Genomic DNA, 25,656 nt, shown 5'->3' on the forward strand with positions numbered 1-25,656 from the left:
AATGTGCTCATTTGCGAACTTGGGGAGGGTGTGCGTTTCCTCTGCCATATGCAGCTTGAAAATTATCTTCTTGGTGTGCAAAGGGCCGTGAAGAGTCCTTGGCAACAATCCACCCCCTCTTCTCGAGGAGCAAGAACGGCGCTCACCTTCGGCTAAAAGCGCACCAGTGTAGGTGGTAGTGCCTTCAGGAGCGAGCGCTCGTTCGCGTTCACATCAGCCTCAAGGGGTTGTAAGTTTGTTTTCCCAACTTCACCAATGAAGAAATGTTAATAAATGGTAGGTGGAGTCTGGAGTAATCAATGGGTGCTTCCCAACACTAAAACTGATGCTTCCTCGTTTCCTCGCTCCTCCGTCCTGCAGCCAGTGACCCGGACACTGATCAAGGAAAGCCATCTTGAAGGACATCTTAATTCTCTAACTGCACCACGAGGAACGAGGAGTAAGGACGCTTCCAGAGAGTGAGGATGCACAGGGTCTTTCTTGCCGAAAACCCTGATGCCAATATGAATTCTCCTCCCCCTCCACATACCTTCACAACCTACTTGTTCCATAAATCTCAAATATTTCAACAGAGCATTGTGCTTTATAATTAGTTATTAAATAACAAAAATTGTACAACATAAGGGCAGATCCCTTGAGCGCAGCTGGTGCCGCTCTGAAGTGACACTCGAGAGATCAAAAATATTCCAATATACAAATTTCCTTTGATTCCCTCGTCCTCATTTTCTTCCCTCGCATCCGAAGTGGAGTGGAGCTGAGACGTGAGAAGGCAAAGAAAGAAAATGAGGACGAACACATAAGAAATGAGCAGAACCCTTTAAAATACTTTTTTTTAAAAAAACCTATCAGGTCAATACACAAAATTGCTTTCTTCTGGGAAAGCAGGCGTCTTTCAAAAAATGCTTGAAAGGTTGAGGCTATTTTCAGAACTGAAAAATGTTGAGCAAAATATGCATTACTGCATGAAAAGCTTCAGATTAGATCAAATCCCCTCATCATATTGCACATTCAATTCAACAAATGGCATCCAGGTATCTTTGAAATAAATGTTAGCTTTTTTTGTTAAAGCAAAACAAATATATAAATAAAAAATTTTGCGCAGTCTAATGCCGAGTCCAAAACATTCAGACAGCCCGTATTCTGGCTGTGCATATCATTTTAAATAAATTAATTTTAAATGAAATACTATATTATAATGTTTCACATCATATATAACTGATATACACACTGCATATTTTTCATCTTCATGGAATATATAAAAAAATATATATATTTCTCTATATAGATTATATATGTGCATACATAATATTTTAATAAATTTTTGGCATGGAAAGTTGCATTTTATATATACACACAATGTGTATACATATGTGCGTGTAAATATTTTACTTTTGGTAAGGAATTTTTGCCTGTGTAAATATTTTAAATGCATATACACAAGACCACAAAAGCATTAAAAAAAAAAAAAAAAAAAAAAAAAAGTATACAGAATTCAAAGTGCGTGCTTTCAGTATTCATTTAAAAACTACAAAGTTCTATCATACTATTGCATTTTCTTTTTTACGTTCACAAAACATGCATCTATCAAACTAAGTGAGCATCTGCCACCCACTGGCCAACTGTGTAGGACACTTAACCAAATTAGACGCAGTACTACAAACACTTTTATTTGGCAGTTTAACACTGAAAAGACACAAATTTACAAAATTACCTGAACAAGCAGCAAATTGGGAAGCCATTAAATGAGCATGCCAAAAAAAAAGACAAAGCCAGAGAACAAACACAATGAACACATTAAGCAACTGTTGAAATATTCTTGATTTGCATACTAGTATTAGTACATACTGCCATCATTAGGCCTCAGGAGGAACTACCTGAAACAAGAAACACAGGTGACTTGGAATATAGAGTTCAGAATAATTAAAAACAGCAAAAAGGTGGTGAGAAGTGAGGAGAACTGTACCGTCTCCAAGTCTTTGATTACCACGACACCCTTCTCTATTTCCAAGTCACTCTCAGTGTCATTGTGTGACCGGTATTCCTCACTGTCCGTCTCAACTCCACTGGGCTGCAGGAGAAGATTAGTATCCCGAAATTTGGCAGTGAAAGAAAGAAAAAAGATAAGAGCTAACCTCATAATCCGGATCAACTACATGGTCTTCCTCGGCCAGTTCCTGAGTGAGCGCCTCCACCCAGGACTGCTGATCTACCTCCTCTTCCTCATCCAGGTCATCCTGCTTTCTCTTGCTGCCTTTACCACAAGGCTTGGTAGGGGAGCAACGCACCTCTAAAACAGAAACACCAGCTGCACTTCAAGTCTCATATCAGAGTGGTTTAGGGATGTAAAGGGATGAGCTTACCCGGGGACACAGCACAGCCAATGCTGGTGCAGACCGGATAACCCAGAGCTCTCTGGATGCGGCGGGGCAGGATGGTCAACAGCAGCCGTGTGACCCTGTGGAGACGCTTCCGGACCGTTCGGCACTGTCTTTCTTTAGGGGAGCCGCCTTTTTCCTCACCGGCTGGAGAGATGGCCTTCACTGGTGTGGAGAAGCCAAACAGCCACCAGAAGCCACGGAGAGCCCGCATCTTAAGAAGCAGCAGCATACGGGATCAAAGCAAGTTATAGAATTTAAAAACAGAGCAAAAGTTAAAAACAAAACCCACACTTAAAGTTAAAGAATTGTTTACTAGTACACTAATCTACATAACAAGTAAAAAATTTAATTATAATTTTTATAAAAATGATATATATAAATCCAACCTAAACTGGTTTTCTGGTCTCAACTGGTTTATGCTGGTCTTGGCCAGTGTGGTGCTCAATGGTTTAGCTAGTATGGCCACCTGAAAAGTGTCCACTAATAACAGCAGAGCGGCTTAGGCAAATTTTTTTTTTTTGGACCGGTGTTGATTGATAAATAAAATCAACATACATCTAAAATGGTTGTTAGTTTTATAGCCTTAAACGAGGACAACTGACTACTAACAAGTACTCGGTGCCAGGATGTTAGTAATAACTCAACCACAGTGAGTCAAGTATGTAAAATTACTTAATTAAATGAAAATAAAAGTAAATGCAGCTTAAACTGGTTTGCTGGTCTGTGTTGCTTTATGTTGGTCTTGGCTAACCTGGTGCTCAATGGTTTAGATGGTGTCCCAGCCTAGACACCTGAAATGTCCAATGATACTAGTATATCAGCTAGTTTTAGGTTTTTTTCAGCAATATATAAAACATTATGTATAAGAAAATAGAGTGCCAAAGTGTTTGAGATCATTTGTTTACAGTCTGACATTTGAAATGAGTAAACAGACCACTAACCAGACCAGACCAGACCAGACAGGTACTCGGTACCAGGGTTTAGCAATTTTGTAAACACTTATTTACCACAGTTAGTTCACTTGCACTTAAGACTTACAGTTAAACTGACTGGCCAAGACTGTGAAATCCGACAGAGGACGGCTGAAACGACTCCACCTCTCTTCGACACAGCTTTCTTCTGCTGGGAACAAAAGTTTTAATTTTTACAAACGCTCATTTCTCTCGAACGCCTCGAAGTTGTGAACAAAACAAACTCCTGTTTTGTCTCAGTGCGGGAAATGTAATCGAATAAACTTGCCTCTTGGCCCTCAGTGTTCTCTGACTCAACGGTGTAGTTGCACTGGTTAGTCATCTCGATGCTCTCTGAATTAATCCGCCGACTGTCTAAAAGCGATTCCCCGCCAATTTACAAGCAGCCATGCACGTGCTAATTAAACCACGTGCGTTTATCCAGCCCACTGTGGTTTGTGCGGGTGTCCGCATGCGTGGAGACCTTCGCTGTCTGCGAATTAGAAAACTAGCATACTGCATGCTGCATATTACGGTTTATAAAGTATGGAAAAAAGCACGTAATTATTACTATCTCATGTATGTTTGTTTAGTAAAGCAATATGCTATTGCCACATTTTATTTTATTTTATTTTTTTGCATCTGAATGTTACCTTGAAAATAATTAATTAAATAACAAAAAATGTATAATATAATATAGACTTTTAAATTATTATTAAAAATAAAAAATATAAGGTACATTTCTCATTTCGTTTAAATTAATTAATTGCAGTGTAACATATTTTTTAAAAATTGCCTCAATGATTGTGGATCAAGGAATCATAAACAACAAAATATTCCTTAAAAATATATCCTTACACAAATTTTTACCTAAAATCCTGTTGTTTTGTGCACATGTATAGCTACCATTGTATTATCTACCTTGGAGTAGGCCTACAAATACAATACACAATGGGAAAAGGTAGGCATTATAAATGCATTGGTATTAGTTGTTTTGCCAAACTAATGTTTAATTTTACATTAGATTTATATTGTTCTGTGTCTTTGTAATTGTATTGCTAATTCCCTGTTGTTGGTTCATTTGCGTATGAGGTGGCCTATAATCGTCTAAGGGTACATTTATGTTGATTTCTTTTAAGTTGTTTAAATTGGTCACTAAAACACGCAGTGTTGAGACAGTTGAGCTAGAAAAAGAAAGATGGCGTCTGAAAGTTGTGGTTGCTGGTCATTTGTGTGTAAATGAACGTTTTTGACCAACGTTTTCCACTTTTCCGCGAGGCAAGCTGCTAAAGTTTTCGGATGCAGCCAGAGAAACATAAGAGATGTTTTGAAAACCTGGACAGAGAAGACTCTCTATTATGTGTTCTTTTCATAATGCAGATATTATTTAGGTAGGCCTACATGAACACTTGACTACTGCATTAATTTAATGTTAATTGCACTTAACTTTTAAATAAAAATGACAGTCTCTCCTCCCACATTCTCACTGCACTAGGTGAACACTGACCCAACTAAACCAAATTGTTGCTTGTTATTTGTTAATTGTTTTCCACTGTAATTTTGAGTGAAGTTAATTTTGTTTTCAGGATTTTCGGACAAACAGTGTCTGTGAGTTTCTTTGCAACTACAAATGGAAAAGAAATAAAGGTGAGTTTTAATTGAATGCATTCAGAGAGTGTTTATTTGGTTCAGAAACAGTATAAATGATGTCTAACTGAGACCTTATAAGACGTTTAAAATACGTCCACACCACATATGAACTAGTTTTGAACCTTGTACAGAGGTCCCTTGGACGTCAATATCAGAAGTTCAGAAGACGTCATAAAAAGAGTAAAAGACGTAATATAAACTTTCATTCTGGCTCCTCAGGGGACGTCTTTTCAACGTGTGACTGACAAAGACGTAGAAATGACGTACCTTTGCTCAGTGGGATAGAAGTGCTGATGTACCAATTACAACAAAGAATCACGAGTTTACACAACTGCACTGGACACAGTTAAATGGGAAGCTAACATGACAGTATTATGGAGAAGTGGGTACACGCAAATATTGATCATTAGAAGTTGTAATACGCAAACAGCCCTGGGCAAAAAGTAAGTATACAGTGTATACATGCGTATGGCCCCGACTACACCACTGCACATAAATATGATAATTATTTGTACCAGTACCATGCAATAATAATTATTGCAATGGAGCTATATTAGCATTATATTAGCCTATAATTTATCTATTGTAAATTATATTCTCTATATAGGCTTTATTAGATAAATAAATGAAATATATAGGCCTAATATCTCTTTTCCAAGAGTTTTCATAATCTTGATGCCATTTTGTCTTTATTTGCGTTTACCAAGTTGCTAAATACTATTAACAACAATAGCAGTAACTGTGGTAACAAACTACATGTTCGTGAGGGGTTCGTTCCTGTCATTCCTATCAATGTCAGTCACGGAGGAGACCCGTAAGGCGGGAGAGATCCACATTTGGGCATGTTTCCGCACACGGCTCCCTCGTCACATTTACGCACGTCTAAAACAAACAGAGTGAGGCAGATTTGAAGGGTCTGGATGACTATAAATCTCTGAGGTCGCTCTTTGAGTCACACATTTCCACAAACGGGTAATAAACCATATATTTTAATCTTTTTTAAGACACAGCACAGCATGGCAGCAACGCACAAGAACATGACGGTGACGCGCACCATCAGTGCTGGAAACTGCACGAGTGCCGACAGCGAGTCAGAAAGCGCGGGATTCCCTTTCGCGCGCAGGCACAGCTCCGCGGAAAAACTCGCGCTCAAATGGGCCACCGCGAGAAGTTGCTCGTTCGGAAGTTCGCTGGGGTTAGAAAACCGTGGAAGTAAAGACAGTATACGCAGTATCGTCGTGACCCCGGGCAGCATCCCACAATTCACCATTCCAAAACTAGCCCTGGAGGATGGCTATAGATCCAGAGCGAATGAGAAAGAACGACAGGGCGAAGAAGAGGTGGACTGGGGGAGCTATAACGACATTAGTGGATCCTATCATGCCAAGCTTTCTCTTTCATCATCAGTTTCATCCTCATCATCATCCTCTGGGTTCAGCGTATCTCCTGTAAGAAACGCTGTCTCGGATCTCAAACATTGCTCGGACCCTGCTAGCCAAGCGGCTCTCTCCTTACCTCACCTTCCCAAGGTCACCACCCCATACGGCTTTGTAACTTTGAGCAAAAGCCCACAAATGGCCAATGAAGAGGCGCTCTTCTCCCAGGGCCATAGACGTTGGGGTCACGATGAAGAGGTCAACACGTCTAGGCACCCTAAGCTGGAAACGAAAAGAAGCGTCGCTGTCAGGACATCCCCCATTCAGATACATGCCAGCACCCCTCCACATCAGTCTCCTGTCTCTCATCGTTTCTTTAGAAGCCAAAGCGTTACAGGAATCGAGATCCAGAGGAAACTGGCTCAGAACAGTGAGCTAATAAAACAAGCACCGGTCAGCAAAATCAAGCGAAGCCTGTGGGGAATTCTTCGCAAACAAGAAAGAAAGTCTTTCGACTTCAATTTAAACCACAAATGAACAAACCCAGAGCAGTGTTGCTCAATAACATGACAACCGAGCGCCTTCTATTGTAAATGAACAAGTTTTGTTGTTGTGTGGGAATTTATTTTTTTTATGCATGAATTCCTCATGTTCAGATGTTCAGATAGATGTTGTCCATGACCTTATGATGAAAATAAACGTTTTTGGAAATACAAATGGGTTCAAAAGCATCAGTCTTTTGACATATAGGCTACAGTAACCTCAAAAATCCCGTTAAATTAAATTAAATTAAAATATCAATCCAACTGACATTTATTTTTAAAGAAATATAACACAAATACACATTTTTAGCAAAACACTTTATGGAAATTATATCATACAAAATTAAGAAAAACTTAAAATCCCCTTGAATCCAGCTGGAAAAAGAGCACAGACAAAGTCAGTTCTGACTTCTGAGGGAAAAAATAGCATAATTTGTTTGATATTTTGTGTCTAATGCAATATAAATGTATACATACAAGTGTGACTTGAGAGTCCTCTTACTTTTTCCAGCCACTGCATTTACACTGTCTTAAAAGTCGCTGCCTTAAATTTTTAAGTACAATCAACTAGATGTTTAAATAATTTCAACTTAAATTCCTGACTTTTAAAAAATGAGTTGAATCTTGTATAACTTAAAAAAAAGTTGAAAATGGCTTAACTTATTTTGATGAGTTAAAGCAATGTAAAAACATATGTTGTCAACTTATTGAGCATATAATTTTTTACAGTGAATAACATAATAATAAAAAAAAATGTTTAATGGAACTATCAAAAATGAATAATAATTAGTTATATAGAAATGGTATTCAAAATCCACTTGGCATCTTTGAATATGGCAAGATTTCATTTAGGTTCAAGTGGGTTCATTAGACAGTTTCCTTGCATTTTGTCAGCGTACTTACTGACTACATGACGAGGCTACTGACGTAAATCTGTGGCAAACTCTGCATAAGGAAGCCCCAGGACTCACAGCATGTGAAGAGTCTCTTTACTAAGAGACTAGCAGCATATGAGCTTAATGATGATCCACTTCAGGGTCTCTTCAGTGCTTGCGTCCTTATTGTCCCCTTCTCACCCTCTCTCTCTTTCCTTCTTTGTTATTTTGATGAGAGCTTCTTCCCTGCACTCATGTCTTAAATTAGAACTCCAATTCATCTTTTGATCTGCACTTCATGGATGGACATGATGGACTTCTAAGAAATGCTCGATTTGCGCATCTAAACATGCAAATCCTACATCTGGATTCTATTAGACTCTTTATGACAGCAAGAGTAGAGTAGACTAATCTGCAACAGTTATTGTGTACAAATAATATATGTTAAAAAAATTGTATACATAAAATACATTGAACTTAAAGGGTTAGTTCACCCAAAAATGAAAATTCTGTCAGTAATTACTCACCCTCATGTTTTTCCAACCCTGTAAGACTTTCGTTCATCTTCAGAACACAAATTAAGATATTTTTGATGAAGTCTGAGAGCTGGCTCACTCCTTCATAGGCTGCAAGGTTATTGATATCTGCCAGCCCAGAAAAGTTAGTAAAGACATTGTTAAAATAGTCCAAGTGACTAAACCAAAAAACCTTAAGTTTGTCAAGCGACGAGAATACTTTTTGTGCGCATTCTGTCCATAGACAGTATATAAACTGGACACAGGGACCCCATTGGATTCAACGGAGACAAGTGAAGTCAATTAGAAGCTCTTACTTCCTGATGGCTGAGCGTACTGCGCAGACTCAAACTGAGCTTGACGACGTAGATGTGACGTGAGTAACCCGTCCGTCTTCTAGTAGCTGTGCCAAGAGAAATCTGAATCATTCCCTTCCGAAACTTGCAGAGACGGAGAGTGTGAGTAGGAGGTGTCCATGAGCTAGGAGCAGGAGAAACTTTTGCTAAGTATTCTGATTAATTACTTTGTCATTTTGCCTCCACGTCCCCCCGATTGCCCGCGAGCTTCTCCTCCTGTCCATACGGTAATCTCTCTACTGTGCGACAGAGAGTCGCGTGGTTATGACGCAATCATTAGCCTATTTTTACAAAAACGGCTTCTACGGGGCCATAACGTAAGCTATAAGGTAATGGAGCCTTTTATACAGTTTCTTTAGAAATAAATAATGGACAAATGGAGTCTTTAAACGCCTCAGATGTAAAGTTATTCGCTGTCAAAGTGACGCCAAAATGAATGGGAGTCAATGGGATGCTAACAGCAGGTGATGGTCCGCTAGCCAATGGCGGCGCCCGGGGAAACTTCAAAATAATATGAAACCCTGCCCCCCTGATTCTGTCTGCCTTTGTTCTGTCACCTTTGTTATTGTTTTGAATAAGCGGCATCTAGCAGAGAAACTTACATACTGTGCCTTTAAATTCTGACAATGCTTTTCATGTTTGATATATATATTATTTTTTGCTGAACGATCCAGCGCCACCTAAAGGTCTGTTTAATACATTGTTTTTATTTCGAAATTTAAACATATCACACCTGAACATAAAAACTTTCAGGCCATCTCATTCTTATGCATGCAATAAACCGACCTATAGTTTAACTGAAATGCTTCCAGTTGTTTCAGAAAAAAATATGTATCCATTTTATACTTTTAAGAGCATTCCCTCAACAAAAAAAAAAAAAAAAAAAAAAGTAAAGTAAATATTAGCAATATATATGTGATTTTGCTAAAAAGACAATGTTTTCAGAATGCATGGCTAATGCTAATGCAATTTGAATGGCTGTGAATGGAGATGGATAATTTATAGAGATGATGTAGTTACAACACCTACCAGCAGGGCAGGGGTATAAAATATTCAATTGCATATGACCCAACCACACTCTTATCATTATTCAGTAGTCCTTGTCATTTTTACCAATAGACACTTAACTTGACAACTTTTTATCTGGCTCTACTTTCTGGGTTGGGTTTTGGTTCCTACTAAGTTTTTATTAGACTTAGACTTGGGGAAGTTTTCGCTCCTGCTTTTGCCATTCAGTAAAGCTGCTTTGGGATATTGTGCATTGTTAAAAGTGCTGTGTAAATGGTGCAGTCCAATTGAACTGAATCATCTGAAGTTCAGTTTAACTGAACTGAATCCAGTCTTTATCAGGCCCATTCCAAAATCAGGCACAAAAGGGCTGCGTCCAAAATTGCATACTCTCTTGACTTTGCGAGGGCTTAAAAAGTACATTCTATATAGTATGAGTGTGTGTAGTATGAATGTAATCCGGACGTACTACATTCGCCATGTTTACATTATCAGGTGACCTACCAGTGTCAGTTGCACCACTTCACTGCCATTCACAAATCCTCTGGCCTCATCGGATAGTAAAGTGTACATCGTATGCACACTTAAGAATCTCACTGAAAGTAGTAGGTCATCCGGGTACTTTTTGCCTACTCTTTAATGAGTACTGTGAATTCGGACATACTTCTTTTGTCACACTGTTTTTCGCCTACTACATAGTAAGGAAGTATGCAGTTTCTGATTTCTGATCTCAAGTCATGTTTGAGGTTGCTTATTGTTTATAAAGGGACAACAGCATCCTCTAGTGACTGAAAGATGACAGTGTATGATGATCACTCGTTATCACTGGTATCTTGTAGTGTTTGTCTCCAAACAACTTCATTGTTGCAGGGAGTTTATAACTGGTGTGCTTTAAGTTGCTTAGTTACATGTTCTGTAGAAAACACAAATAAAATATCAAAGTTTACAAAATTCCTCCAATTTATAGAAATGTTCAGCAAGATTGAAAAAAAAACCCCATCTTAGATTCATGTTTAACACAAACTAAGCTCAGTGCATGAGCACAATGCAAATAAACGTCATCCCATGCCATGACAGTAAAAGGCACTAATCTAGAACTAACAAAAACTGGTTCCTATTTGAAAGTACAGAGAACAGATGTGCACAAAATGCACTCAGCTTTTCCGCTGCCAACCTCAGATGCTAGATATGCTGTGGCAATGAGTGAGATAACTGTGTGTGTGTGTGTGTGTGTGTGTGTGTGTGTGTGTGTGCTAATGCACTAGAAGAAAACTACAGGAACTGACATTTGTAGGAGGGTAAAGCACATTCACGGACGCTCTCACTGGCACATGCTAAACTACAATGGATCAAGCAACAGACTACACTCTACTGGGAGCATCAGGAGGGGCATCGCCACCTGCATTGCCCATCAAACAACGCAGGTAGGAAATGCTAGTGTTATGACTTGACACATGCTAGCTGTGAACAGGAAACATCATACCACAAAAGTTCTGAAATACAAATGAAGCAGGTCTAGCCCAGTAACATGCTCTATTTTTTCTGTATCTCTGTGAACTCGCATGTGCGCATGTTTAGGAGCAAGTCATCTTCAAGCTCCATGCAGGATCTAGATCTGAAGGTTGGAGATCTACTCTTGTCTGGACCACAGACACCTGTGTCTCCATTTGCTGAAGTGTTCACTCCTACTTACTGTAATGCAGCCCACTGTCCAATACACCATCGCTATGGTGAGCACTTACAATGTCTGGCATTGTCTGGCAGAACCTGGTGTGTTTGTAAAGTTTAATACAACATTTTTAGTTTTGCAGCAATGATAAGGATCTTAGTAAAATGAGAACTTGACTCTGTAACGTTTCACATGCAAGCCTTCCTCATTTCTGGTCATGGTTTTGGTTGTTTTTTCACTTTTTTTTTCTACATAAGTATTTTGAGGGAAGTAACACCTGAAACCAATACAGTAAGGCAATAGACAAACAACTTAACCACGCAGAGTCTGTGTCTCATGGCACTGTGAGAACTAAGAGTTTCCACAAAATTTCATTTCATTGTTTCATAACACATGACATGCACCGCATCTGAGAATACATGTGTTTGCTCTACTGCTAGAAGTAATTTTGACCTTGTTGTGTTTCTCAGAAAATCACCAGGCAAGATTCTTCTCAGATCAAACTCCTCCTCCAGTACCCAAAAAGAGTCTGAAGAGAACCCTATCCCTCCCAGCGGAGGCTCTGAACCCACCTTACCATGATCATATAGGAACCTACAACTATGAAAATCCATTATACATGATAGCACCATTCCATAGCACACCTACACTACAAGAGGAAGAGGTACAAGAGGAGCTACATCAAGGTCCGTCCTTGCACAGAGTGAACTTTGATACAACAGATGAGCAACTTCAAAGAGTCTTCAGAAGCTTCCGGAGCCATGAGCAAGTTTCCATGGGTATTCAAGAGTGTTATCTTCAGTTTCTCAGGAACACATTGCAAAACATTGAATCGAGCATCTTCCTAAATGAACAGGAAATGGAGATCGCAAAGACTTCTCAGCCTAATGACTTTATATTGTGTGAGGAGCAGTGGACGAAGAGGGATGCTTTCTACTTGTTGCGTTGTTCGAAGATTCCTGGGAGACTGTTTTCAGCAAAGGTAAGGACATCAACACTGCAATTACAAACAGTTACCGATCTAAATTAGATGTACAAGGAATCTAGTTAGGTACTGTAGCAATCCGGAATAGTGTATTTTGTGCGCAAGGGTTTTTAATCCAAAGATCTAAGTAGGCCATTAACGATTCCCAGGCTGAGCCCCTGAACCACAAGCAGAATGCGCACCCTTATAAGGCAACCCTAGCTTGCAGTACAAAACCCTCAAACCACACTTCCTTCATTATGCCAGGTGTTGAGAAACAGCACCAACAGTTTGACATGTGCTATGTATAATTAAGGGCAAGTATTTAGCCACAATGCAACAGTTTTTGGGTAGAGGGATTATTTTAAAGGAAAAGAATCCTACATGTTGGATGTTACTGAATAAAAGAAAATGAGTATTTTGAAGACGACCCCTAAATGTTTCGGCAGGTTCACAGAGAAGATTTGGTATCAGATTGCTCTATATCCATGCCGCATCCTTACATTGAGCAAGGAGTGGTCCATTTCCCACAATGCACAGCTACGGATCACACCTTGCAGCATGCTGAGACAACTTCAGAGCCTTCACATGGGGACACCACTGAAGTGTGCCAACAGCAAACAGTAGCTGATCTTCTAGAGAAAGGTTTTAGTGTGACTGTGGTAAGAGACTTTCCATTGGGAACACTGGAGGACTTTGTTGAGGAAGGACACTCTTTGCACTCCAGCCTTCCTGAGGTTTATGAGAGGAGGCTTTGTCTTCTTGCCCTCCAGTTGGTACTAGGACTACAGCAGCTGGGGCATTTTAAAGTAATTAACAGAGAACTGAAACCACAGAGTGCGACTTTGGTGTGGCCTCATATCACGAGCAAGAGTGCTGACACTTGGGAATACCATAGTAAAATGAAGACGGTAATGGAGATGAATACAGACAATTCTAAAGGTACACCCGGGATCACGGTGACCGAAGAGCTAATACACAAAAGTGAGATTTGTGAAACTTTTTGGGAGAAGTGGGGCACCCCTCGTTTGGTACTGAAAGGCCATTTTGAGGACAACGTTTTTCAAGAAACAACATCCCAAGAGTTCCAGTTGGGGACTTTGCTGAGGTACTGCCTACATCTCACTGACGGTTGCTCATCCGTGTCGAAGGTGCCACAAGACACTCCATACACTCCAGGATTGCTGTGGCTGGTCACCCAGCTTACATCTGAGAAACCTGGGCTACTATTGGCCGATGTGGTGGGTGTCCTCCAGGCCTTACTTTGGGGTCCACGACAGGGACTTTTTCAGCAGAACCAACTGGAGAGCTCTGTGTTTTCTAATTGGCTGCTACTTAAGCAATCTCTTTTAGTCCTCAAGCTTGCCGAGAAGGGACTCTTTCAGGATCAGTATGGCTTGGACTGGGAAGATTTTCTCTGCCTGCAATATCTATCCCTTACTGACCCCAATACTTTGCTTAGCATTACTAAACGCATGGGTCTTCATGACTTTTTTAAACCTGCTTAACATTAAAATGCAAATGTTGATAATTGTCATAAAGTGAAACTTAGATATAGCTGTTGACTAATGTAGCTATATAACCTAAATTAAGTTTTTAAATACGAACAGAACTTTGTAGCATACTGTTATTCATATTCATGTACTGCTGTATACTTCTTCATAAAACCTTGAAGAAAAAAAAACCCAAATATTTGTACAGAGGCCTGCACATGCTTAATTCATGGCCAATATATCTATTTTTTCTGCATCTTTTAGTTAAATTGAAGCCACATTTGATTTAGTACCCTTTTACATAACATTCTTAATTTTGGCCACAATGAATTTTTACCCCACCCATGTCATGTGCTGCACGTTGCACATATCGTCACCTTTCTAAAATAATTGCCCAAGTAATTTTTTCAGGTTTCTCAGAAAACATAAGAAACTGAACCTAACTTCAGAGGCCAAGTAGACTTTTGTTCTTCTTGATGCAACTGCCATCTTGAAAAGCTTGTAAAATTGCCTAAGTCTCATTGTCTTTTGACTTAGGCAAGATAAAACCACCTACACTCTTGACATATGCCATTGTACTACAGGGGTAGAAATGCATGATCTGTTCAACTGAGGATGTGGGCAATTTTACCAGAGGTGGCCAGCATCATGAGATGACTTCTGCAAAAAAAAAATTGTAATTTTGCCTATTTAAAAAAAAAAAAAAAAAATGACTTAAGCAATTATTTTAGGAAGGTGATGATATGCATAACTATAATTTTTTTTCACCTACTTCTGGCTACAAGATTACCATGTGAAACACTTGTTACATATTAATCTGTTATCATATTCACAGTGGACAGATTATATCCAGTGTACAGTAAAAGCCTCTCCAATATATACAATGTATTATTACAAAATCAGCTTATTGTTTGTTGACCTTGTGGAGTTTACTTATTAACAATACCTGAAAAAAAAAAAAAAAAAAAAAAGAGCATTACAAAACATCAGGGATTAGGACAATAAAGTGTTCTGAAAACCCAGTGAGACATGGCCTAATAATTTACATTATGCATGTGGAAATAAAAAGAGGTAGCAAAACCAAGTCAGTGTTGTAGGGTGAGCATTTTTTTATTCTGCACACTGTAGGAAACATGCTGACAAATCCTATTGAAGTCATGACTAAACTCAAATTCATGCACACATTAAGAAAGCACAACAACTTGAAGCCACCGGTAAAGAAATCAAAATATCAGCAATAAAAACCATGATTCTACATTGTTGCTTGAGATCTTAACCATAAATATTATGTTCTATAAATGATCAGTGTAGGAATGGGTGAAAGGGAATCAGCAAAGAATCCAATTACATTGGAAGTTAAGCCCAGTGGTAATGGCTTAAAAACTAATGGTCACTGCAGAAATGCGTTTACACTAGTGCAAATACGACTGAAAATACAGCACAACCCTTACAAGAACTACAATGTAGTAATTAACAGGGGGAAAGAAAAGAAAAAAAAAGTCAATTTGACATATTCATACCGTTTCTTTTAATGGTGAGATACAGCATGTTGGTGAGATACAGCATAGTTATTAGAAGCAAAATGTGATTGATAAGCTTTATTCGTCACTATCGGTGTCTCTTTCGATGCTGTAAGCCATGAAGCAAGCGTCGGGGCGGGTTGGGACGAGGGGATGACCCGGTCTCACAATCTCAAAGCCCATGAAACTGAATGTCCGCAGCAGCGATGCTGGAGATGGTAGCAGAAAGGGTTAAAAATAGGCCCAACTAACTGAAACAAAAAGGCATGAAGATAAAAGCCATAATCCTTACCTCTGTCATCTCGGTTCTTATGGAAGCAGATGAAAACATGATCAACCTGTAACTTCTCCTCTGCAAACTCCAGCAAGAGTGAAAAACTGTTGCAAAAGAATGGAACAACCAGTTTGAGCCAAAATTAACTTTCAAATAGGGAGAAAAGAAAAACCACAAGATAGCATTAATTTGACTTGCCTATCTTTGCTCCCTTCCGGGAGGACACCGGTGGGGATTTCGATGTAAAGGTCTGCCCCTTTCAGTGCCCCCCTCCAAACTAAGTGCTTGCTCACAGAGCAGCGGCGCTCAAAAAGCAAAAACCGTACACGGCTGTTCAACGTGGGAGCTTCCTCAAGAACCAGTAACTGAGCATCCTACAAAAGAGGACACAAATACAGTTATATGCAGGGCAATTACTGCTGTAAAGTCACTTAGTAGCAATAGATGACATTCAAATCATCAACATGACAAGTCAGGTGAGGTGGAATGACCAACCTCATTTTCCTTAAGTTATGAGATTAATATGAAGATAAGATATGACCCTTGCACTGTGAGATAACAGCATACATCATGCAAACACTATCTTTAAGCAGAATACGTTCTAAAGACTCTAGGCCTATTCACACCAAGAACAATAACTATAAAGATAACTATTAGCGTCCATACCAGCAGACGATATCACCCGGTTATTATAAGCACTCACTAGGGCTGTGCCGGTAAACTTGACAACCGCACCACCGGTGGCGGAGTAGCACCAAAACACATTTTTTGTATGTGAATGCGGTTTAACATGAATGACACGAGTGAAGCACATACTTTGTTTACAAAGAAATGTTACGTCGCAGCCATGGATACATTTGGGTTCATGACGAATGGGAGTTGTGCGTGAGCCCATAAATTTAAACTTTGTCGGCTGGTATTCTGGTTTGCGATCTGGTCACCCGATTATCAGTGAATTTAACAATATTCCATTAGTTATTCCACTGGACATGGAATCTCGTTTCTTTTCCCAAATCGTCACTCACGTCTCACCCATTTTCAAAGGGGATTATAAACTTCTTCCTTTGGTTCGCTTTTAATTAGATCTATTATATTCACATTCTTTAATGTGGTAAAGTGTGTAGACAGATAGCCTACATTTTTACTTACACATCAAATTCTTTTTAACACAGTTTGTGCTTATTAGATATGGTAAGGCTCATGTTTATTTGTAAACCGTTTCACACACAAGGGTGATTTTAGTCTCACTTTCTCTGGCAGCATAAAGATCAAACATAGCCTAAATACCTTGTGGAAGATAAAATTTGCTCTTCAGACCTTTTACAACAAGTAAGCAGTAGGATATATGACACATCTTTGTGTGGACATATAAACTTTTTTTAAACATTTAACTTTACTATATTATTTAAGTTACCATTATTTACTGAGATTTTTCAATGCTTTACAGGTAAACTGTTTCTTTGATGGAATTGCTCAGATGAAATTGATGCTTGAGCCTCGTTTATTATTCATTTCAAAACAAGAAATGTAGAAATTTATAGAATTAGAAGAGTCTAAAAACTAAATACACATTACTTATTTCAAATTGTATTTTATTCACATAAATTGACCCAAACCTCTGCACTCACAGAATAGAATAGCTTAGCTGAAAGACTGTGATCCCGCTGATCCTTCCCTCGCCCACCTGGGATCTTCAGGGGTGGGTGAGGGACATCAGGAACACCACAGAGGCCCCGGACACGGGTTACTGCAGCGATGGGAACTATAACCAGGAAACACAACAACATACTTGTTAACAGACAGCATGACATCAGCATATAAAGGAAAAAAATTAATGAACGATAGACTAGTAAGTTCCAGTAGCTCAACTGATAGAGCATGAGGGAAATGCCAAAGGTTCCATACCCAGGGTGTTACAACATTGATAACATGTTTAAATGCAGAGAGACAGTAGCTGTCTGACTAGGTGATGAAGCAGCATGATGCCTTTAATCCATTTACAAAATAAAACCTGGTTAACTTTCTGTAAAGACATGCATTTTTTTTTTTTTTACAGAAATAGCATAATAACATAATAAACAAGTTTTTTTAATTTTTTTATTGGGGTAGCTTGAATGAAAATATTAGTTTTATTCATCCTTTCCAACTATAAATAACTAGATTAGCATCCACACCAGCAGACGATATCGTTCTGTTTATTTCAAGCACGTGCTGCAGTTGTGTGTGAATGCAAATCTTTAATAACCAGACTAAAAATTAATGGATACATCTGTGAAACCAGAGTGACCTCATTTCAATTCAGTACCACATGTGAGGGCAGTTTTGGTCTTTTGTCACCCATTGTGTTACACAATAGCCTGTAGCAGGTGAATGAACACCGACATTTAGACTGAGTAAAAGGGGTTACTTAAGACCTGTGATTTGTGACGCAATCCTGCATTTAAGACATAAATGGATAATATGGTCCAAGCTAAGAGGACACAGGAGGCAGTAACGTTAACCGGTTACAAAAACCCCATATGACCCCGTGCAAGATAAGTTAATTTTCAGATGGACTAAGCCACATTTTACTTGACACCTGCTCATTTCATACAACATTAATAAATTTACACAAAACTGATTTCATATTAAACTTATGGATTCATTGAGCAGTTTTAAATCATGTTAACTTTAAATAAAAAAAATAATATATATATATATATATATATAAATATATGAACACATTAAAAGGAAAACTTAATTAGTATTAAGTTTACTGAATTAATCTTTTAAAAACACCATGGTTCTCCATTCAGTTCAGCAACGACGCATGATAGATGAACAAACAAGGGGAGATGGGCGAGGCGACGTTTAAAAGATTAACGTTAGCACATTACAATCCGCTTCAAAACGGTTTAAACAGGCATATTGTGGGAAGTTTCTCGTTTAAATGAGAACTAAAATTCTTACTCAATATATTATTCATAAAACATCCTCTTAGCAGTGACACAAAAGCAATTCCCCTGACTGTTTTCGCTTTGCCAGCTAACGTTAGCATTGCAACATTAGCCACCTCGTGAACACCTAACGTAACCCCGTCAGTCACTTGAGCTGTGCGACACCTGAATAAATGTGATAAACTGGTGTCAATAAAATTAAATCATAAATAAAATGTTATGAGGTTAGATAACGAGGCTTGATAAATTATGATTGGCTCGAAAGCCAAACTGATATAGCATCTAACGTTACAGCTAAAGGCATTTAAATAGACGTTGGAAATAACGACAGTTTGAATGGGTGATTTGGACGTTTCTCGAATGTTCTACAAACGCGAAAACCTGTTACCCGGCAACGGGCCTGTCAATCATTCTAGCCAGTGACTGACAAAACAATCCCACCAGAATTGCGAGGCTTTATCACGTGATATTTAACAATAATTCTTTATTTTTAATTAACTTTTCTGAAAAGAATTGACAGATGGAAAGACTTATGTCTCAAAACAAAAACAATAAGGCGTACAAACATTACAGTGTATTTCGTCATATAATTTAAAGCTCGCTAGGCTGTACTGCTAAAACAAGGCCTCAAACAAAGCCAGCTACATTAAAGTCCCACATTACCTTTCATTCTCGGGTTTATTACGGGTCATTTCGATCACTGGCATCTTGGATATATTACTCTCTTTTTCTCTGACAAAACAGTGGCTATTCAGGATCGTCTGGAGGTTGGATTTAACCATCCGGCCAACGTCAAGACCCGACTCTTCTCTGTCCGTGCTCCGACCGAATGTGTAATGGTTGTGTAGGCCCGCAGTATTTATACTCGAAACACGAATGGGCGTGGCTTATGCGTTACGTCATGCTTTCTAACAAACAAATAAGCCTCGACTGGAAATAAACAAATTAAAATATTCGCGATAAAAACCTTAATGTCTGATTTATGAACTCACATTTGTGCAGTATGTAAAACTAGACTAGGATAGAATATAGGCTACTTTACAGGCTTTCTAACGTAGTTACATAATCTGTCAATAATTAAGCACAATTCTCATTGTTACGCACTCAACATTAGTAGCAGTGCAAGATGTACTATAACTGAGATTCATTATAATGAATATATAACTGAATGAATTATTAACAAAAAATATGTATAATGTTCAATATAATCTCAACAAACTTGTTTTTTGAGGTCGTTTATGTTGTATATGAGCATAAATAATACAAACATTCAATTCAAGATTGCAAATAGGTCATGCAAAATCACATGCTTGTATTTTATAATGAAGTCTCAGCTGTGCCTGTCCATCAGGGCTCGGAAGAACTTGAGACACCTCAGTTTTTGCATGTACTCGTGCTTTGCCTGGTAAGAACTGCACGTTTAACTGCAAACTATCACTAATGCTGTTGTTTTGATTGTTTTTTCTCCTACTTTCTGGCCTAAACTTCTTGTGTCAATAACAGAAGTTTAAATAGCTTTAAATGTAAGTGTAAGATATGTAAAACTTCATGGACGTTTTGTGATAAACTTTCTAATCTTCAAGTCCACAGAAACATCCAGAAAGGATCATCAGAGCAAGTATGTATCCCTAACCCGCAGTGAGGTCTCTGTTGGGATTTAAAAAAAATATATGCACGATTTGATTTTGAATGTCAGTCTTATTCACTGTATAGAGTATCACACTTCATTTCTGAGTTACTCAACCATCTCCATTCGACAGTGAAATATCGGCGCATATTTCCTGTGGAATCCTTGAGCAAGGTGCAAAATCCATGGAAAGGCGTCACTCTGAACCGCTGCATATTAGTGGCCATGGTCATCGTGGTGGTCAACTCTGGGGTTGAGATAGTACAAGGTAAATTCTTGAATGTGAGTCATGCGGTTGTTTATGTGTGCATGTAAATATAGCTAGTCAATTATTATCGCAAAATAAGTCGTCATCGCCTGAGGTGTCTTGTATCATCCTGAAGAATTTTGTTTTTGTCATAATTAACGATTTACTGTACATTAATCTGCTAATTTCACGTCTATACTTACTATCGTTCAAAGGTTTGGGGTCAGTTGATCCTTTTATATAACAACATTGATCAAAAGTGACAGGAAATACATTTTTAACGTTAAAAAAGATTTATTGTTCTTTTGAACTTTCTATTCTTCAAAGAAGCCTGAAAAAAATTTACCACGGTTTCCACACGAAAAGTGTTTTCAACATTGACAATAATAAAAACCAGCATATTATAATGATTTCTTAAGGATCATGTGCTAAAATGTTGAAATTGCAGCTTAGCCATCAGGAATAAATAAATTAAAATAGAAAGGTTCACAATATTACTGTATTGTTGGTCAAATATATGTAGACTTGATAAGTATAAGATTTCTTTCCAAAACATTAATATTAGTGTCCCCAAACTGTCACAACTTACCAATCATAACAAGTGTTTATGGTGTTTTAATCTGTAACAGAGACAATAGAGCCATACTTTGAAGTGACAGAAGATGAACCTGGATCAGAGCTTCAGGCCGGTGATCTGACAGCAGAGGTAAGGCTCATGTCTTGAACTGTTTTCACTTAGTTCATAGTTTCTAAATTTTGCCTATTTTTGCCGTAGCCTGATTCATGGTGGTACGCCTTTGCGTTTTGGAACTGGAGATCTGAGTCTGAACTCGAAGAGTTTAGAAAGAAAAGAGCAGCAAGAACAAGACTGGATGGAGAGAAGGTCGGACCACGGAAGATCCGTAACAAGGAAATGGCTAAAGGACTACTCAAGGAAAGGGAATAGTCTGTAATATCCCAAAAATTGTGATTTGGATGAAATATATGTATTGAAAATGAATATATAACCTTCATCTGAAATGTGGTTTGTATAAATCTAAAACCACCTGTAACATTTTGAGAGCATTTTCCCAATTTATAGAAGAAGTCATAGTGAATACATTTACATTCACTATACATATAATTGACAGAGAAAAGCTTTATGAATATTTACTTCATTCAAGCAACCACATTTTTCATAAGCTCAGCAGTGATGCAAACCTGTTAACAGGGCATCTAATTATTTCATACAGCTAGAAGTGGTTGTTCATATCAATGAATATATACATTTTCCCTCTAATGACCTAATTTACACTTCAAATGACAGCTTATGTTGCACGTTTACACATGTACCAGGTCATTTTGTAAAACTGAGAGCTTTATTGTGTATTTACAGGCAAAAATAAATGCAGATGTATGAGATTTTATTCATATATTGCAATATATGCATACATAAATGCATTTCAAAGAGCAAGTAAGGCCGTCAGCGACATTCACACTTGGTTGCCACCACGTTGGTTTTGAAGGAGATGTTGGTGCCCTCGCTCTCCAGCTCGATCACACACAGGTCGTCATAGTCCACCGGTACGCAGCAGAGAGAGCGATTGACAGGATGCCCGCTCTGGATATGGCTGTTAAGGAGGACGGCGTGGTTGTTGGCGTTGTTCAGTGGGAAACCACACACTCCTTCGCAGTTGTTGATGTTGGCCTGAGAGGGCTCAAGAAAGAACTTCCTCAAAGACACGGTTAAGCTCTGAAGCCGACACTGACTGGGCGTTGATGGGCTGTCCTCGTCCGCTCTGGCTGCCCTCTGGGCTCTTTCCGCCTCCCAGGTGCTGAGTACCGTCTGCAGGGCCTTCAGCAGCAGAACAGACCGGTACTGGGCTTCTTTGTGGTCCTTAGTGACTATAAATAAATCATAGTTTAGTGAATGAATCATAATATTTTAGATGCAATTTAATGGTAACACATGGGGCTGGGTGATATTTTTAATATTCATTAGCTATTAGTTTCCGTTAAAACACTAGTTTCAAGATGTATCATTGTCTCGAAATTCTCGAGTAAGTCAGAGATGTTTTCATAGCATTTCTGATTTAAAGTTGCCAAGACTTATTCATTATGAATCAGTTCAATCTGTTCGCTTTGGTAAATTGACTCGAAACCATTATTAAATTATTTATTTGCATCTCACAAAAATTTTCACATGTATTAAAACAATCTATGTAAAAAAAAAAATATATATATATATATATATATGTAGGTAAATATGGTTGTATTGGTGCATTTAAATGAAAACAATTTTCTGTGAGTTCAATTAGTTATTTCTCATTAAATCAAATCTAATTGGCCCTGATGGCTGTTTGGTTGAAGTTACGGTTTGTCAGAAAAAAATATTTGTGCTACCCATTTCAAAAGAATATCATTGATTTCTTAGCTGTATCACCCAGCCTTAGTAACATACTACAGGTCAAATGTTTGGAATAACTATGATTTTTTTTTTGTCTCTTAAAGAGTGCATTCTGAATTTTTACCATTAGTGTATATGAAAAAAATGTAATGCTCACCTGCTTCATCGTCCTCTCCATCTGGAGACACAGCACTTAGTTCACTCAGTTTCTGGAGCCTGTCAATCACCTTTTGCCCCACTTCCTGCTGTCTGACCTGAGCCATGGCTTCATCCAGTCTCATTCTGAGCACAGACAGCAGAGGAGAATCTAGGGTCACCTCCACTCGGTGAGTTTGCAGACCTTGCTGCCTCTGGGGGAAGACAAATACAGTCGGCATGGAGGAGTTCACCAGTCCTGATAGGAGGGACTCTGTGGACGACACTCCAAGGCTGAGAGGTGGAAGGGAATGCAGTGTATCCAAAAAGAATGCATTCGCATCATCCTGAGGTGTCGGTCCCTCTTTCTGATGAAGGATGTCACTCAAGAACTTCTGCAGCTCGCAAAGGAAAAGAAAAGTTCTGGATGGGGGTCTCACATCCAGTGGAATTCTGGGGAAAACAATGAAACATTGGCAATGTTCTGAATGGAATATTAGCTTACTGAATACTGTGCCGCATGTATAGTTGGTTATCTAATCGCATAATGCAGGATTAAACAGAGTAGTAAAAATGTTTAGCTAGTGAATCATTTACCCGTGATATTTTAAATGAGGTGTGCTTTGCTTATCACGGTCCGAGAGGAAAAGTAAGATCGGCCTCGTTGTAGTACTGCTGCCATCCACCTTTCTCATCAACACTTCCTGAATCTCAGACACACTGGGTTTCGAGCCTTAAATGTAACGGAAAGAGTTCAAATGAGACCATTTTGAAAGGATTCATTTGAGTAGTCTGTTTTTGATATGAAAAATGGTCTCACCGCTTTCACCCTTCCATGCCTCGACTGTTACACTCAGCTTAAGGTGAACGTGGGCATGACTGTGCCCTCCCGTAAGAATCAGGAAACGTGTGGCCTCAGAAATGCAAACCATCTGAAAGTCAAATAACCCGAGAAAACACATCATGGCAACTTAAAATAAGCTTGGAGTCACAAGTGGTTAGCGCACCCTAATCAGAGTTCAAAATCTGGCTCGCAACATTTCCAAGACCTGCTGCCCCCTTTGCATCTACCATCATTGTCAATAAAGTGTCAGAAATATCAAAATCATTATCATGAGGTTGACCTGTGTATTTGGATGGATGGAATGACTGTTGAATGTCACTCTCAAACCGTCTCCTTTAATGGGATCGACATTAAACAGGAGCGTCACGGAAGCCGGGTTGGTCGGTTGGGCATGTCTTGGGAATGTGAGGGTTAAAGTCATCTCTCCCTCCTGCTCAGCATCCCACACATCTATTAAAACATTAACCACATGGTGTCAACTGGACAAACATCCAAGTAAAACAAGGGTTTAGCTGGAAATCAAATTTATGGATCAAAGAAAAATGTATTTACCTTTAGTTGCATGTACACCCTTGAGGCCATTTCGGTTTTGTTGCACATTCTGAACTAGACGTGAAACCTGCAAACCTGGTGCTCCGGGCGAACATATTCCAAAGTGCTGGAAGTTATTCCTGCCCAGTTCACTCTCTCCGTTCAGGGCTGACAGGAAGTCATCTATGGCATGACTGTGAGCTTGTTGCTCGCTTGACACATCTTCGGTGGCTTGTGATGACTGGGCAGTAGGGCCATCTCCATTCAATCCTGTTGGTCAATTAGACAACCATTCACGGGCAGAAAAAGTGTCACCTAAAGTTATCCTTCCCCGTTTGGAGAGTTGAGTAGCCCAATCCCGCTCCTGCAGGGCCACCTTCCAGCAGTTAATCAAAGTCTTTATGATCACTAGAAACTTCCAGGCGAGTGTTTCGGATCTTAACTATGCCCTCTCGGAGCAGGACTGGACACCCTTGCCTTTACGTGTTCCTCAAATTTGTCAAATGATTCCTAAACCCCTGCAACCACTTAAAAATGTAATCAAGAAAACATCAAACTACTATCACAGTTGAAGGTACAAGCTATTACTTTAGCAAGTTCATTGATCTGAGAGAAAATGCTAAACAATTCCACTAATGCACCCCGAGACACGGGTACGGGACATATGGAAGGGACTGACCTGATAGCGGAGTGACTTTCGGGCTGTTGTCCTGCTCTTTGTGTCCCACTGTGGAACCATATGCCCCAGTCGCCACAGTCAGCAACATCATCAGCCAAAATCTTGCCTGGAAAAGCATCTTCTCTCATTCATTCACAGAGAAATCCAACACTTGTTTTGGGGTGGGTCAGCAGCAGGGATGTGTTTTATACACACCTCCTCCTGCTCTCCTGAAACCAGCCAGCCAGCCAAGAAATCGCGTCCTTGGAGTAACACTGGGTATTCAAAGCATGCGAGTCAACATGTGAATTTCAGGGGATATTGAATGGACATCACATGCCTTTGAGCTTTGATAAGATGGAGGAGGAACTCATCCAGACAATGAAATACTGTGTAGACCCCAGCTGTAGTAGCGGATAACAGTTTGATCCAAATTGCAACAAAGTTATATTCTTAAATTTGTACACCCCTTTCCTTATTTCATTCCCAAGGGACACGGTTAAGACTTCCCGGAGTGACTTCTCTGGACACATTTTTGTCATCCCCATTGTAAGTGGTCTTGTATTGCACACCTCAGATCTGGAGGAACTATATTTTGTTCTTGACTTGATTAAATGTCTAGGGCTTGCAACCAAAAGGGTGTAGCTTTAAATCCTGCAAGGAATGGATCCATAAACTTAAACAAGGAACCAGGGCACAGTTATGTCTACATGATAAACTTT

At 39.1% G+C, this 25,656-nt stretch overlaps 5 protein-coding genes across 6 annotated transcripts; 2 read left to right on the plus strand and 3 right to left on the minus strand.

Annotated features, from left to right (window-relative positions):
* Positions 1-1,651: 1,651 nt before the first annotated feature.
* On the minus strand, positions 1,652-3,843 carry org (oogenesis-related gene). 2 transcript variants are annotated; one of them, XM_084417752.1, is made up of 6 exons: positions 3,618-3,843; positions 3,417-3,497; positions 2,361-2,589; positions 2,133-2,287; positions 1,964-2,068; positions 1,652-1,874 (listed from the first exon to the last, which is right to left on the minus strand). In XM_084417752.1, exons 1-6 carry the CDS (start codon positions 3,669-3,671, stop codon positions 1,854-1,856), a joined length of 645 nt encoding a protein of 214 aa, XP_084273878.1. In that variant the 5' UTR covers positions 3,672-3,843; the 3' UTR covers positions 1,652-1,853. The 2 variants fall into 2 exon arrangements, with proteins under 2 accessions (XP_084273878.1, XP_084273877.1); XM_084417751.1 differs by having other exon boundaries at positions 3,417-3,500; positions 3,618-3,750.
* Positions 3,844-10,773: 6,930 nt separating this feature from the next.
* Positions 10,774-14,852, plus strand: LOC311295778 (inactive tyrosine-protein kinase PRAG1). Its single transcript, XM_084417285.1, has 4 exons — positions 10,774-11,074; positions 11,229-11,380; positions 11,790-12,301; positions 12,733-14,852. The coding sequence occupies exons 1-4, from the start codon at positions 10,995-10,997 to the stop codon at positions 13,789-13,791; spliced, it is 1,803 nt and encodes a 600-aa protein (XP_084273411.1). The 5' UTR covers positions 10,774-10,994; the 3' UTR covers positions 13,792-14,852.
* Positions 14,853-14,861: 9 nt separating this feature from the next.
* On the minus strand, positions 14,862-19,357 carry oaz1a (ornithine decarboxylase antizyme 1a). Its single transcript, XM_084417288.1, is given in 6 exon segments — positions 14,862-15,505; positions 15,589-15,674; positions 15,769-15,944; positions 17,199-17,285; positions 17,287-17,332; positions 19,170-19,357. Coding segments are annotated over 6 exon segments (645 nt in total). The 5' UTR covers positions 19,289-19,357; the 3' UTR covers positions 14,862-15,374.
* Positions 19,358-19,737: 380 nt separating this feature from the next.
* LOC311295782 (uncharacterized protein) lies at positions 19,738-21,430 on the plus strand. The gene is made up of 5 exons (XM_084417289.1): positions 19,738-19,911; positions 20,090-20,124; positions 20,267-20,401; positions 21,010-21,086; positions 21,156-21,430. The coding sequence occupies exons 1-5, from the start codon at positions 19,745-19,747 to the stop codon at positions 21,324-21,326; spliced, it is 585 nt and encodes a 194-aa protein (XP_084273415.1). The 5' UTR covers positions 19,738-19,744; the 3' UTR covers positions 21,327-21,430.
* Positions 21,431-21,711: 281 nt separating this feature from the next.
* amh (anti-Mullerian hormone) lies at positions 21,712-25,176 on the minus strand. Its single transcript, XM_084417287.1, has 7 exons — positions 24,956-25,176; positions 24,298-24,546; positions 24,026-24,195; positions 23,722-23,833; positions 23,499-23,634; positions 22,924-23,354; positions 21,712-22,264 (listed from the first exon to the last, which is right to left on the minus strand). The coding sequence occupies exons 1-7, from the start codon at positions 25,071-25,073 to the stop codon at positions 21,843-21,845; spliced, it is 1,638 nt and encodes a 545-aa protein (XP_084273413.1). The 5' UTR covers positions 25,074-25,176; the 3' UTR covers positions 21,712-21,842.
* Between the last annotated feature and the right edge of the window lie 480 nt (positions 25,177-25,656).

Source organism: Rutilus rutilus (assembly GCF_951802725.1).
Source record: "Rutilus rutilus genome assembly, chromosome: 8".
Lineage (NCBI taxonomy): Eukaryota > Metazoa > Chordata > Actinopteri > Cypriniformes > Leuciscidae > Rutilus > Rutilus rutilus.

What these genes read in the sequence shown, in the direction of transcription:
- org (XM_084417751.1), bottom strand. Translation starts at nt 3,671, where the DNA reads ATGACTAACCAGTGCAACTACACCGTTGAGTCAGAGAACACTGAGGGC. An exon ending in TGGCTGTGCTGTGTCCCCGG is followed by an intron (nt 2,288 to 2,360) that starts GTAAGCTCATCC and finishes TTTCTGTTTTAG; the next exon opens with AGGTGCGTTGCTCCCCTACC. An exon ending in TAGTTGATCCGGATTATGAG is followed by an intron (nt 2,069 to 2,132) that starts GTTAGCTCTTAT and finishes CTTCTCCTGCAG; the next exon opens with CCCAGTGGAGTTGAGACGGA.
- LOC311295778 (XM_084417285.1), top strand. Translation starts at nt 10,995, where the DNA reads ATGGATCAAGCAACAGACTACACTCTACTGGGAGCATCAGGAGGGGCA. An exon ending in TTGCCCATCAAACAACGCAG is followed by an intron (nt 11,075 to 11,228) that starts GTAGGAAATGCT and finishes GCGCATGTTTAG; the next exon opens with GAGCAAGTCATCTTCAAGCT. An exon ending in GGAGACTGTTTTCAGCAAAG is followed by an intron (nt 12,302 to 12,732) that starts GTAAGGACATCA and finishes ATGTTTCGGCAG; the next exon opens with GTTCACAGAGAAGATTTGGT.
- LOC311295782 (XM_084417289.1), top strand. Translation starts at nt 19,745, where the DNA reads ATGTTGTATATGAGCATAAATAATACAAACATTCAATTCAAGATTGCA. An exon ending in TGGGGTTGAGATAGTACAAG is followed by an intron (nt 20,402 to 21,009) that starts GTAAATTCTTGA and finishes AATCTGTAACAG; the next exon opens with AGACAATAGAGCCATACTTT. An exon ending in CCGGTGATCTGACAGCAGAG is followed by an intron (nt 21,087 to 21,155) that starts GTAAGGCTCATG and finishes TTTTTGCCGTAG; the next exon opens with CCTGATTCATGGTGGTACGC.
- amh (XM_084417287.1), bottom strand. Translation starts at nt 25,073, where the DNA reads ATGCTTTTCCAGGCAAGATTTTGGCTGATGATGTTGCTGACTGTGGCG. An exon ending in CCTCATTTAAAATATCACGG is followed by an intron (nt 23,355 to 23,498) that starts GTAAATGATTCA and finishes TGTTTTCCCCAG; the next exon opens with AATTCCACTGGATGTGAGAC. An exon ending in TGGAGAGGACGATGAAGCAG is followed by an intron (nt 22,265 to 22,923) that starts GTGAGCATTACA and finishes ATTTATTTATAG; the next exon opens with TCACTAAGGACCACAAAGAA.